Raw genomic sequence first — 15,213 nt, forward strand, 5'->3', positions numbered from 1 at the left:
TTTGAGTAATCTTGTCAAAAAAAGAAAATAAGCCTGGTCTGGCATAACCTGCCCTTGATGAGACACTGAGGTTCTTTGTAATCCCAGCTTCCTTTTCTGATCCATTATAATTTCCCCAAGAATTGAAGTCAACCTTACTGGCTACAATTTTGCAGAGAAGGTAAAGGGAAGAGAATAAGCATTTATCAAGTGTCTACTATGTACCAGGTACTGTGCTAAGTGCTTTACAAGTATTATTTCATTTGTAGACTGTTTTCTTCCCATTTTTGAAATCTTCTCCCTTCCAGTCTTGTGTACCTTTCCCTTTTCTCTATGATCTTTCAAATATTTCCGACAGCAGCTCATCAGCTTTCAGTACCCACTGAAACGGTTCTTGTGCACCAGCTGATCTGATTCATCAAGAACAACTAGGTGTCCTCTTGCTGTGTTCTTCTATTGGGTATCTACTCCCTATTTGTCATTTTTGTTTCATCATTTCTAGTTCAAAGTACATTCTCTTTTACCAAGAAAACAAACACAGAAACAGCTGAACAGCTCTGCCTTCTCTCCTCCATTGTCGGTTTTCATTGCTTCAATTCACTACAAGAAAAGGACTTTTCCCTCAGTTAATATGCCTTTTTTTCTCCCAAGGTAGCTAAACAAACATCCTCTTTGCTCTCCTTAGCTGCTCAGCCAGCCTCAAGTCATTTTGTGCTTTAGAATTCCTGACACCATTTTTTTCAGGATCATACCATGCTCTTATATTTGTGTGCTCTCTTTCTGTCTCTCTGTCTCTCTTTATGTCTCTCTCCCTTTCCTTCTCCCTCTCCCTCTCTCCCTCCCTCTCTCTGTCTCTCTCTCTGTCTCTCTGTCTCTCTATTTCTCTCTCTCTGCCTCTCTCTGTATGTCTCTCATTCAGTTTTTCTTCCATTTTGAACATTTTTTAATGTTTTGAACATCTTCCACTTTTGAACATTTTAAAAATCTAAGTTGGTTGGTAAGTGCCCTCTACATCCATTTTCTTCAGACAATACTCCTCCCCCCACATCAGAATTGTTTGCCTTTGTGTTTTCAGAATTTCATTCTTGAGCTTCTCCCATTCCTTCCTGGGCTGTTTGATGATGTGGTTGAAACTTAGATCCATCCTTCCTAGTTCAACCCTTTGGTGCCAGGAAACATAAGTCTAATTCGCACTTCCACAGGGCAGCCTTTTGATTACTGCAAGACATCTGTTATGTTCCCTTGAATTTTCTATTATCCAGCTTAAATTTCACTAATTCCCTCAACTGACAAATGGAGTAACCCATTTCACTATGGGAGCACTCCAATGGTTAGGAAGGTTGTTATTCCTTTTGGTATGACAGATGGGAGTTATCTATCTATAGAACTTTATCTAAATCTATCTATATGTAGACCGTAGTGATCTATATGTATAGGTTACTTCTGGTATTGTGAATGACAGAGACATAATAAAGATGCAAGCAAGAAAGGTGAGATTATATTGTGTTGAGAGGAAAGATTCTGCTCTTCTTGTCTAAATAACAAGGGAATCAAGGAACTTGCCCTCTAGGGCTCCTAGGAAGAGGTCGATCAGCGACAAAATTTTATGAAGGAATCAGAGGATCTTCAATGGTTTTTCACCACCTTGGTTCAGGCACAACCCCTCATACAGGCTAGGAGCCTTCCTTGTAGTCAGTGTTCACATTCAAAGAGTGAACATGGTCCTTGGTTGGGTCATCGCCATAATTTAAGGAAACAGAGCACCACTGGCCTGAGCAGGTTTTATGGATGCAAATGCACGACATCAAGGATGGTGATTGAACAAGAGAGGGGGGAGGCAAGCTGCCTGCCAGAGCCATGATGGGGCAGCATCTCCTGGATGCCTGAAACTTCCTGTCTAATTTGCTCTTGCTGACTCCTCATCTTTGGACTCTCGCTGCAGACATGTTTGTCACCTCCCAGGGGGCCCCTTAGATTTCAGCACCCTTTGGATTTTGGCTCCATCAGGGCCAGCTTACCGTTTCCTCTCTCCTGGGTCTCCCCTTGGCCAATACACTGCCTCTTCAAAAGGGTTTCTTCCTAAGGGTTCTGTTGGCTGACCCTAATCACCCAGAGGCCTGAGCCTCAGGGGGTGGAGGTTCAATGCATAAAATGTGGAGGAAACATGCATTCTGCCATCAAAAACACATCTCCGGGAGAAAGTAAGGAAGACAACATCCATTTTGGCAAAGGAACAAATAGATGTGAAGACAAGCATAAAGGGCCCATATGCAGACACTGGCCCATTTACCAAAGGACCTGCCCGTCTGCAAACAGGCCCATGGAATTTGTCCAAAGGTTAGGAAAAAAAATTGACTGGGGGAGGTGGGGAAGAGTGAAATTTTAAATGCCATTATTACATTTTAAAAAATTAAACAGACAAAATAATTCATTTTAAATCGATGGAAGTTTTGTTTATTTCATTGTTTTAACTAATTCAAAGTTATTTTGAACTCCATAAAAGTGTTTTTAATGAACACGATTGTCTTTTAAACCCTCAACATGGTTGTTTAAACACACTCATGAGTAGGGCCCATTTGCCAATTTGTAGAAAGGCCAATTTCTACATATGGGCTTAAGCCTTCTCTGCTTTTTGGAGTTCACAAAGTTTCTCAAATAGGCAAAATCTTATTGAAGTATCACAAGTACTTTGTGTACTGAGTATGGTAGGTTATATGATTCCTCTTTTAAAGATAAAGAAACGGATGCGGCTAGGTGGCAAAGTGGATAGAAAACTGAGCCTGGAGTCAGGAAGATCTAAATCCAAATCTGGTATCAGAAACTTACTACCTGTGTGACCCTGGGAAAGTCACTTAGCCTCTGTCTGCCTCAGTTCCCTCATCTGTAAAATGGGGATAATAATAGCACCTTCCTCCCAGGGTTGTTGTGAAGATCAAATGAGATCCCATTTGTAAAGCATTTAGAGCTGACACATAGTAGGCACTTAAAAAAAAGTTTGTTCCTTTCCTCTTCCCCTGCCAATATAAGTATATTAAGTTTCTTGAATAGGGCCACACAGACAGTAAGTGGTAGAGCTAGGAACCAATCCTAGCTTTGCAGATTCTAAGCCAACCTCTAATCTGACAACCTATAAACAGGTTCAGTTCTATAACAGTGAACATAATTTAAATTTTTTAAATGGAAGGAGGATGGTATAGTAAAAAAAAAAAAAGCAGAAGGAGGTTTGGAAGCAGGAGAGCCCTGGGTCTGAATCCTGACTTCGATGTTAATACCTATGTGGCTGTGAGCGCATCTCATGACCAGTTTGAGCCACGGTCTCCTCATTAGGCATCATGCCACATACGACAAAGTCGCCCCCAGATGTCACGCAGACTATCAATGCTCACTGCAATAATGTCTGTGGCTCGTTTTAGCTGTATCCAAGATGATTTTGTGGAAAGAATTAAATCTGAGCTTTGCACTCAATACTGGAGGGATTACGGTCAAAGGAGGGGAAGATGCTGGTTGGCCCTTTTGTGGAGGAGGCATAGAGAGCTACCAGAAGAAGCCTGATCTAGGCCAGGACCAGCACCAGGAGCTTCCAGAATCCCAAGTCATGCCATGTTTATCCCAGAGAAGAGGGACTGCCACAGACATAGACACTATTTTTCACCAGGCTCAGGTCTTAGATTAAAATAATCTGACTGTGGGAAGAAAGCAAGCAAACAGGGATCAAGGGTTGATCAGGAAGTGGAAGAGAAGAGAAGGCGTCATCAAGACCTCATTTGGCTGTTCCAATAATAAGCCATACCGTGTTTTGGGGAGAGAATAAAAACCAAGTGACCAAGTCCTCTATATGGAAGATAACACAGCAACAAATTCCTTTTTCAGAATCCTTCAGTCGAAACTCAGGACCCGCCAGTGATTTCTCTTAATCCAGGGAGATTTGAGATGAATTCTTCCCTGATTCTGGTTTTTGGCATTGTTTCCATGGGGTCATCACAATAAGGCACTTGGCAAATTTTAAAACATTATATAAATAACCTTTGTTGTTATTTTAAAAAATAGTAGTAATCATTTTTATCACCAGGTAGTAAGAGACCAGAGAAAGGAGGAAATCTCTGGGCTGAAAACTTTAGACAAACTTCCCAATCTGCCTTGCTCGGTGCAAAGTCCTTTCCCAAGAGGCCTTGAGTCTTGGTACTCAGGACTAGGCACTAGTTTGGCTTAACACTTTTACTGTCTTCAACTGGGGAGAATGACCCACCATATTCCTTCATTTGAAACCCCTGAGTTTATGTAACCACAAACAGATTAACAATTGCTTAGGGGTTCTTGGACCCAGTCACACTGATTTATACTGCTTACAATGGCAGGTAGGGATGTGTCTGGATCTAGTGGCTAGAGAGCTGGTCTTGGGAGAGAGAAGATGGGGGCTTGTTTAAGTCTCACCTTGGTCACAAACTGGCCAGGTGACCCTGGGTAAGTCACTTAATTTGCCATCCTCTGGACATCTCTCTAAGTCTACAATTTGTAGAGAAGTTGCTGACATGCTTAAATAGAGAGTTACTCAGTGGGAGCCCCCTAGACTAGCGAAATCATAGATTCTGACCCTTCCTTATCCCTAAAACATCCTGGGAGAATGGAATGAGGACTGAATTTCTAGTCAGAGGATGTTACTCTGTTCTTTACGACCTTCAAAATCACCTTGTCTCTGGTGGGCCTGTTTCCTTATCTGTAAATGAGAAGGTAGGAATAGATGGCATCTGAGGTCCCTTCCAACCCTAAGTCTATAATTTAATAATCTTAGAGGAGGTTAATCAAAATTTATGAGCCCATTTATTAATTTCTGAGGAATATCTTTTTCTAGCAAGAAGCATCATTGACAAACCACAGTATGTTCATGAGTTGCCTTGCTGAGTGTAGAACTCTAATGAAGGCCAGACCCAATATCTCTACAGAGACAGTCAGAAATGGAAGGTGTCTGAGCCACAGAGAGGAAAGAACTCTGCGCCATCCATCTGCCCTGCCCCTTCCCCATCCATTTACTTAATATGTGATTGCACATTTTAAGAAGAGCCTTGATAAGCAGGAGAGTCCTCGAAGAGGGAGAATAAGGATAGCAAAATGCTAGAAATCTATGGTGAATAGGACTGAGGGAAGGAAATGGGGATGTTTAGATGTTCTCTTAGAGAAGACGCAGCAGCAACAAGAAGAGTGTTTGAATGATTGTTGTAGGTAAGAGTGGACTTGCATTGCTTGGGTCATAGGGCAGATCTGGGAGCATTGGCTAAAATTAGGTAAAACCTCTTCTTGGGTGTCTTGTAGAGGGGACTTTTGTTTGAATGTAGGTTGGATTGGTGGCCTTATGAAGTCCCTTACAAACTGAGATTCTGTGATCCTAAAGTGCCCTGTACTACCCACCATCCAATGTGCTGGGTCTGCACTGGTATAGTACAATTAATCTGGGCCTGGTTACTAGACCAGCATCAGGAATAGGAGGTGAGAGGACATGGAGCGCTATCAGTCCAGAGGAGGTCCCCAGTGACCTTTCCTCCCAGGATGCCCTTGGCGGCTGTAATGTAATGCCAAGGAAAGGCAACTTCCCAAGGTTCAGAATACCAGCATAGGTGCTCTCCATTTTATTCAATGACAAACCAAGAACAGAGAAGATCAAAACATGACATCATTCCAAATACAGCATTTACTAAGTGTGATTAAATAATCTCCAAGGACTACCCCACCCCAGGACCTTCCATTCATTCAATCAATTACAAAGTCCCTGTTCTAAATACTACTCCACCCCTAGGCTGTACCTTCATTTAGTCCACCACAAAGCCCCTCTTCTCAAATGGAGATTAGTTTCCAATCTAAGTAAAGTACATTCATTTGTTCAACCATAGAACACAAAAAGGTCAAAAGTTCCCCACTCCTGGATCACAATTGAATCTACCCCAGAGTTACATCAAGTTTAAGCACAGCACTTAATACCCAAATGGAGGTCTTTTCTTCATCTTGACAGGAGGCAAGTTCTCAGCAATCTTGGTTCCTAGGGAGAAAAGGCTTAGCAAGGCCACAAGATACATTGCCAGTCTCTTCATTAATTCATCCTCTGTCTGCAGAACAGTCCTAGAACCCCTGAAAACATTAGCAGAACCCTCTCCCAGGATTTCTGTAAACATACAACAAGAAAATCCTTCTTCAGGGCTTTGGAACCAACAGCAAGGTTCCCAGACCCCTGCAACAACAGCACTGCCCTTCACCAGTGGACAGTATTCACTCTCTGTCTGCAGGACAGTCTCAGTAGCTCTGAACCAACAGAAAGGTTCCCAGACCCCTGCAACAACAGCACTGTCCTTCACCAGTGGACAGTATTCACTCTCTGTCTGCAGGACAGTCTCAGGAGCTCTTAGCCAACAGCCAGGTTCCAGGACTTCTTCAACAAAAGGACTGTCTTTCACCAGTGGACAAATCTGGCAAAACAACATCAAAACAGACAGACAAAGTACCAGCAAAACAGCCATGTCTCCTCAGTCCTTGGCAGCTCCGGGGACAGGTCTCAAAAGTCCAGGGCAATTCAAAGTGGCCCTCATCAATCCTCTCAGTCTCTCTCTGCCTCCACCAGGGTGCTGCTTCCAAAAAGTTCTTCTGCCTCTCTCTTGTCTCTCCAAATCTACGTCACCAGCTCCTCCCAGTTCAGGACTCTCTTTTAACATCAACAAGTCCATCCCACAGGTGGGATTAACAAGCTCTGGGTTTTAACACAATCAGTTTGAAAACCAAGCCAATACAGGGGAATCTTTATATTCCATTACTATCACAGCGGCTCCCCTTCTTCTCATTTCCAGGGTAACCCCTGTTCTTCTAGCTGGGTTTCTTATTCCCTCTGAGTCCTTTCTCTCCTCCTCTGCCTTTCTTTGGCAGATTGGAGCTGCAGATTGGGATATCATATGCACACCAGTAGCTGGAAAAGTCACACTCATGATAAAGGAGCCAGGCTCATAAATCACCACTCATTCACTTATTCACCTAAGCCAGCAAACGCAAAAGCAAATTCCATTGATTTAACTTCCAGTGAAACCTCTTGGGACATGAGACCCTGGTAAAATCTGTGTGTGGATTGGCTGGATGGGTTCTGTATTTTCTTAGTGAGCTACAAGAGCCCTCCACGCATTCCTTTAAAGGAAGACCTCTCACTAATGCATATAGCATACAATTATGAGAAACAGTATGCTCTAGTGGAAAGAGACCCAAATTTGGAATCTGAAGACCTGGGTTCAAACCTTGCCTCAGTCACTTGCTACCTTCAAGGTCCTCTCTAGTTCTAAATCAATAGAACTAATATTATAAGTCTGTAATCTATAATAAATCTATAATGCAAATATTCTATATTCTGGTTATCTATGTGGATGTCTCATTCTCCCACTCATGAGCTCCAAGAGAGAAAGGACTGTGTTTTATCTAAACCTTCTATCTCTCCCAGGACTCCACAGAGAACCTGGATGTTATTAGTAGGTGCTTAATCAATGTTTATGGAATGAATGCATGAATGAATGAATGTCCTGAAGGATCAGGACATTCACTTAACTTACCAGTTTTCCAGTAACACTCTGTCCTCCTTCATTTAGCCAAAATCCAGGAACCATAGCTGAGAAATAGGGGCCCCAAATGCCTGGCACAAAAATGGGGTTTTGGCTGATCTGGAAAGAGAATGATAAAGCAGGTGAAGGAGGTGAAAGTCTGGCTTGGTCACACATGACAGCTTGGGAAAGAAACCATCCAGTATTGACTTGGTAAAAAGCAGAAAACAAACTGTATCAGTTGTCAGATAGACAAGGGAGGAGAGTGATTCTGGGTTTAAATCTTGCCTCTGAGACGTGTGGCGGTGTGATACTGGACAAGTCACTGAACATCTCAGTGTTCTAGGCGACTCTCTAAAACCACAAATTTCAGGCCAATTCCTAATCTGCTTATCTGTGGAGGGAGTTTTCAATAACTGGAATCCACTCAGGCAAGATCTGAATTCAGTTAATCCCGATTCCAAGTCTTTCTGCCCAATGGGTTATGCCACCTGGCTGCCCCCACCTCTGAAAACACAGGTGCTGACTGCTCCCCCACAAAACGTCCAAAGAGAGTTGATTTGATAATCCAGGCAATAATAATGATAATAATTTTTTATTATTTTGGCTTCAATAGATGGAAAGCAGAGTATGAATCTACACAAAAAAACAACAGAGGAGATTGTTCTCTACCCCGGTCACACAAGCTCTGGAGTGTGGGGATTGTGGTCAGTTCTGGGGGGTTGCACGCTTGAGTCGACATGGATAAAGTGGAGTGTCCAGAGGCCAAAGATGAGGCTGGTGGATGCCATGACACATGAAGGTCACCTGAAGCTCCTAGGTCTATTTAGCCTGGAGGAGAAGCAATGCATCCGGCTTCAGGGCTTTAAACAGCCCTTAGGAGGAAAAGGGATCAGCCTGCTTCTTCTGGGCCTTGGAGGACAGAACCAGGAGCAATGGGGTACCCAGGTTTCAAAGAGGCCTTTTTTTCTGGCTGCAGGAAAAACTCCCTAACACTTGGAGCTATCGCCAAGTGGAATCGAACCTCAGGAGGTATCAGCTATCAGATTCTTCTTCAGGGAAGTCTTTCAAGTAAAGAATGGCTAAGCATTTCTTAGGATATTGTAGCGAGGATTTCTATTCGATTACAGGCTGAATGAGTTCAAGGATCTCTGAGATGGCTCCAGACTAAACTCTTAGATACCATACCATTTAATTGCTCTCAGAGAAGCCATTCTATAATGATCAAGTATTTCCAAAGAATTGGAGAGCAGGCCTGAGAGACTCCTAATGCCCTCTCTCCTGAGTACAATGAGCTTATCCAGTGATTTAAATGGGAAAACCAGACCCCAAGAGGATGAAGAATAGAGGAGGAAGGAATGAGATAGATGAAGGGAAAGAAAAGAGAGCAGGAAAGCAGAAGACTTACATTGCATGGTGATTGCTAAGGACCTTTGGTCATCAAGGAGAGCGATTTCAGAGGACCATGGGGAAGACTCAGGCTGAACAATGGAAAAGGATGTGAGAGCAGGTGAGAATCCCCTTGGCTCTCAGTCTGTGAGTCTGTGAATAGGAAGTCACATGGCATATCACAGGAGGGACTGTGTATTTTTGTTCCTTAGTTCACCTCAACTCTGAGGCCATCAATTTTCTGTTCTGTTCTGTTTGACAGTTAATGAGATGAACCAACAAACAGGAACAGGTATATCTCTAAACATACATGATTCATGGATCACAGATTTAGAGGTAGAAGTGACTTTAAAAACCACGTAGTACAACTTCCACATTTTATGCAGAAGGAAACTGAGGTCCTGAGTTTAAATGATTTGCTTGAGGTCCATCGGAAAGAATATTGGCTCTAGGATCAAAGGACCTGAATCCAAATTCTGCCCCTCATATGAGCTGTATGATCTTAATTAAGTGAAGATCTTAGTTCACTTCCAGGGGCCTCAGTTTCCTCCCATGTAAAACAAATGGATTGGACTAGATGGATCTTGGGGACCTTCCAACTTAATTTTATGCCTTCGAAGGGTCCTTCCTCTTCTAAATCAACATTCCTATGACTGATATTAGTTATAGCTGGTATTTATAAATTTTGCAAAGTATTTTACACGTATGATCACATTGTCAACTTCAATGAAACAACTTCAATGAAGTTCAGTTTCCTTATTGGTAAAGTGGATAGATCAAACTCAACAGCCTCTAAGATTCCTTCTACCTCTAAATTTATGAGCCCAGGAATATCATCTTCCTTTACATTATAGGGGTCATTATGTTAATGGTTTCCTGTAACTTTCCACTCTAGAAACTTCCAGCTTCCTAGCTAATGGGTGCTTTCCTGCCTAGGATATCTGAAGTCAGAAACCAATCAGACCATCTAACAAGGGGAGGTGGGTGGCCTGAGACATCCTTCTCCTGAGCGATCACCCAGTCCTGATCCTGGAATTTCTTATCTATTGACACCCAGGAAATTCTCCTGCCTTCTTCCATGAGTTCAGTGGCCAGATCAAGGTCTTTCTCTCCTCCCCAACTACCTTCATACTGGGGGACTTCAATATACATATTGTTACTTTCTCAAATTCCCTAACTTTCCAGTTTCCTAATATATGTAGGTACCACAATCTACTTCTCCTCTCCACCTGGGTTTCAAATGGAGATATTTAACCTTTTAATCTTTAACACCCATACTTTTAACCATCTTAGATAATTCAGGCAACTTTCTCTACCATCTCCTTCTTCATTGTGGTGTTAGATGAAGAAGTGGTCCTTTTCCCCATCTTTCCATTCACACAGCCATCCCTCCTTCAGGCTCTCATCATCTGTTACCTAGACAACTGCAATGATGTTCCAATTTTTCTTCTTGCCTCAAGGCTCTACCCAGTCTATTCCATCCTCCCCTTAATGGCCAAGGTCACTTTTCTATGGAGCAGATATGACCATTCTCCCCCAAGTCCCAATCAATAACCTCCTTGACTCCCTGTTATAGATAAAATGTAAAATCCTCTTTTTCTCATTCAAAGCTCCTCACAAATTTGTCTCTTCTATCTTCCCAGGCTTCTCTCAGTTTAATCCCCTCCACTCAATCTATTTTCCAGCTATACTGGCCTTCTTGTAGTTCCAGGTACAGGACATCCCATGTCCTGTCTTCATGTCTCTGTATTGGATATCCCTTATACGTGCAATGCTCTGCCCCTTCATGCCCCCCTGCTGGTTTCTCTGGAATCCTTCCAAACTCAGAACAGGTACCACCTTTTGGAATGCGCCTTTCCTGGTCATCCCCCGTTGTTTTACCTTCTCATGGGGGTTTATGGGTGTTCAAGGAGGACTAACCACTCTGTTGTGTAAAGGCTTGTCAGGTTATTTTCAGGGCTGTTCGTTTACCTTCGGTGTCCCTCCGGCACTCAACTGCCATCTGTGGCCCCAAGAAACTGCAGCATGCATAGCAGCCACACCATGGTAAACCACCTAGGCAGATGGGCTAAACCAGGGTAACAGAGGGACCTCAAACCCACCAGTGAGTTAGGGGGGTATCTACCCCAAGCATAGGAAGACTTCCTCCAACAGAATGGGCTAATTAGAACACTTGCTCCAACGGCCATGAAGGCAGCTGAAGCTGGTTCCCTGGAGTCCTTAGAACTTGGTCAGACATGAAAGACACCAAGGTTATCCTCTGTACTCCAGTTCATCGCCGATTATCCTGACTTTTGTCCTGCCACTGGACGTCCCACTGGACGTCAGGAACCCTGGAGGAGAGAGTGAGGCTGAAGACTTCGTGCAGCCCTGCCTCACTTCAATCTAGTTCATGCACAAGGCCCTTTGATGTCCTCTTCAAAGTGAACAACAAACAATAGCCTTCTCATTGAGAGGAACTTCCATCCATTCTGTATATATCTGGTATACACCTTACTTATATGTTTTCTCCCCTATTAAGATGGAAAATCCTCGAGGCCAGGGAGTGGATTTTGCCTTTCTTTGCATGCCCAGCACTCACAGTGCCCGTCGTATAGTTCGACCTTAATGTAAGCTTGTTGACTGATTCACTGACAAAGATGCAGATTAGGGTCCTGGCAATTCAACCATGTTACTGAATTAGGATGCCAAGCAGACCAGGCCCCAATTCCTTTATTGGAAAGACACATAAGTTGACTCCTGTTTGTCCACAGTCATCTTTGAATTACAGATGCTTCTCATCAGAAAATAAGGGAAAAAAAAAACAGCCAGAATTAACCAAACAAAAAAAAGATGCAGAAATAGACTTCCCAAAACATTTCTGAGCAAGCCTGAGCCCTGGGTTCTCTGGAGAATACAAATAATGGTTTCTGGTTACTGTGTGTTATTTTTTTTAATTAGTTCAATAAATCCCTTACATAGAGCCTAAATGTTTAAAAATAAAATAGCACCATGAAAGCTAATTCTTCCTCTCTGTTTCTATCCATCTCTGTCTCTTTCTGTCTTTCCATCTGTCTGTTTCTCTCTCTCTCTCTCTCTCTCTCTCTCTCTCTCTCTCTCTCTCACACACACACACACACACACACGCACACACGCGCGCACACACACACACACACACACACACACACGCTCGTTTGGGGGCATGGCCGCTATACTTTTGCTGCTGTTTTTCCACTAACTCTGTATTTGGAAAATAAAATGACCGTACTGGTGTCAATAGAAAAAAAAAATCCCCATGATATTTGGATGCCTGTGGAAAGGTCTCTTAGGCCATTGACATCCAACTCGATTGAAATGACCCATTCACCCCTGAGAACTTGCTTTTAGGAAGTTGTTACTTTTAAATCATTCTTTACCTATTATAAATCTACTGTATGGAAGGCACAGTGCTAGAAATGCAAAGAGAAAAATATGCTTCCTGCCTTCTAGGAGCTTACATTTCACTGGACTAGTGGTATATCCCATGGGTGGAGATAAAGAAATGCAAAGTTATATCAGGAGGAAGGAGACATTGAATTGGGGAGTGGTGAGAAAAGCATTTACCAAAGGAAGACTCCAAAGCTTTGCATTGAATGAGGCCAAGATCTCAAAAAGAGACCAAGATGAGGAAGGCTGGCATTCCAGACATGGGGGAACCCCTGTGCAAAGACACAGTGGCAGGAGATAGAATGCCATGTATTGGATCAATAGTCTTAATTGGCATACAGTGTGTGGAGGAGAAAAATATGAAACAAGACAAATGGCTGACCAGAGCCATGTCTTGGCCACCTTAAGAAATAATGTAATGAGTACTTGAACCTTTCGTGGGTTCACAGCAAATAGCCATTGAAGGTAGCCTATTCAACTTTGGGATGGTTCCAATTTTTAGGAAGTTTTTCTTGCTAGTAATTCAAAATCTTTCTCTTGGCCACTTCCATTCATTGTTCCTAGGTATACTTTCAGGGGTCAAACAGAACAAGCAGAATCTCTCCTTCTTATGATAGCCCTTCACATACATGATGAAATAAAATATTTCCTTATTTCTCCTCTGTCTTCTCATTTTCATGGGTCAACACTGAGTTCCTTTGACTGATCCTCATATGACATGGATTCAAGGCATAGAAACACTATCACCTTCTTATTCCTAAAAGTGATACCTCTCTTTTTTTTGAGGGGTGAAGAGGAAAAAGGATTAAAAAAATTGTTTTTCTGTTATCGAATGCTTATTTTTTTTCCATCACTGATCCCCACACTCAACTGGAGAAAAGAGAAGACAAGACAAGATATAAAAGAAACAGAAAAACACAATCAGAGGAATCAGAGGGCTTGAGTTTTAATTCTGGTTTTGTCACTTCATTTTTTCATGCTTCGTTTTCCTCATTTGTAAAACAAGGGGATTAAACTGTATAACTTCTAAGATTCTTTCCAACTCTGTACCGTAAGATAACACATTGTTGATGGTCATGATAAACCTTAAGGTTCTCTCTTTTTGTCTGGAGACCTTGGAAAAATTAGAAACCTTTCACCCAAGGGCCCTGTCTGTCTTAAATATTCAACCTAATCATTTAAGTTTGAACAGTAGTTCATGGAAATTAATCATAGTCATATCTTATGGGGAGAAAGAAGAGGAAATTTTGTAGGTCCCTCCATTAACCAAAGAGTTTCCAAGTTTGAGATAGGGAAGGCCAGCCAAAAACTGGGTTCAAGTGTCCTGAACTATTTGTAAAGCATTTTGGAGTTGTCTAACTTTGGGGTCCCCAATCCCCTTCATTTGGAAACCCATGTGTAATTTTAGTGGAAATGTAATCCATGTGTTTCTCATTCAATTGTCCTGAACTAACCAAATGTTGCTTGGCGAGAGCTCTTTAATAGCCAAGAAACCTTGGAGCCTTTCTCAACCTCCCAACATTTTGTCTTCTCCCTGCTATAGGCAGGCAGTCACATTTGGTCAGGCAGACACGAATGGAGATCCCAAATTAGTTTGCCCTGGGTTTTGGATTTACAGTTCCTAAGGGCTGAGCAATTTCAAATGTCAGAGAGATGGGACAAGGCATTCTTGAACCCCAACCATGGTTTGAAACTTAGACCTCAGTTGCCTTGCCTGTAAAACAAAAGGGGTGGGATGGATGACCTCCAACATCCTTCCAGATCCAAAACTGTGATTCTAGGAACCTACAACCTCTTGTGTTACTGTCAGTATCAACCCTCACTGTAACAAATACCACAATTTAAAAAAATCATTCTTCCTGCCTCTGTTCTATAACCCTCTTCAGTCCATCCTCCACATAGCTGCTAAACTGATATTCTTAAAACCACAGGTAATTCCGCTGCTCAGATATCCTCATTGGCTCACTATTGCCTCTAATAGGGTTTTAAGAATATTTTTGCTAGGTGTTATGGAACCCTTTGGCAGTCAAGTGAAGACTATGGACCCCTTCTAAATTAAGTTTTTAGATGTACAAAGCAAAATATACATAGGGATTACAAAGAAAGTCGATTGTATTGGTATACAATTATTAAAATATTTTTTAAATATTAATGGACTTGTGGGTTAAGAATTCTTTCCTAGGCTAAATCTAAGTCAATTTAATCTAAGTAACCAACTCTGTGAAAAAAATTGATATCTTAGACTTTTATTCAAGTAAGACCCAATTCTCTCTGGTCGTAATACTGTATTAAAGTGTAGAATTATCCTTACAAGAGACAGAAAGTAGAGAAGTCCTTGGCTTTTCCTCTATGAGCTCAGTCTCTGTAGCAATTGAGACAAAACTTCATGGGATCATAGATTTGAAGCTGGAAGGGGCCATAGAAAGTCATTTACTCTAAACCCCTCATTTTACAGATGAGCGAACATCTGGAAAATGAGAAGGGAGAGGAAGAACCAGACGGAGAAAGTAACTTACCCAAGGTCGTGAAGGACACACACACAGAGAAACAGAGACACACACATACACACAGAGAGATACACACTTACACTATATATGCTATATATGTCATGTCTATGCACATGTCTGTCTATCCACCCCCCTATCCATTCATCTACCCACACATCCATCCATCTAAATATCTATGTATCTGTCTGTATGTCTCTCTGCCTATTTCTATCACCATCATCTATATGTACAGCTACATCTATCTATCTGCATCTCTGTCTGTCTGTGTCTGCCTATTTCTATCTCCATCATTTATATGCATAGCTATATCCATCCATCCATCCATCCATCCATCCATCCATCCATCCATCCATCCATCCATCCATCCATCCATC

The 15,213-nt window shown here is 42.2% G+C and overlaps 1 protein-coding gene across 8 annotated transcripts in view; it reads right to left on the minus strand.

The window, feature by feature from the left end:
* The window catches only part of LOC138164927 (FGGY carbohydrate kinase domain-containing protein-like), a 544,546-nt gene that overhangs the window by 138,307 nt on the left and 391,026 nt on the right, over nucleotides 1-15,213 (minus strand). For all 8 annotated transcript variants that reach the window (XM_069092899.1, XM_069092902.1, XM_069092898.1 and 5 more), the window contains one exon: nucleotides 7,551-7,658. In XM_069092899.1, the coding sequence (XP_068949000.1) occupies nucleotides 7,551-7,658 (108 nt within the window). The remainder of the gene's footprint in view (nucleotides 1-7,550; nucleotides 7,659-15,213) is intronic.

The sequence above is a fragment of the Petaurus breviceps genome, unplaced genomic scaffold, assembly GCF_028583685.1.
Source record: "Petaurus breviceps papuanus isolate PSGF00001 unplaced genomic scaffold, PetGlider_PUasm1.0 207, whole genome shotgun sequence".
NCBI classification, from domain to species: Eukaryota; Metazoa; Chordata; class Mammalia; order Diprotodontia; family Petauridae; genus Petaurus; species Petaurus breviceps.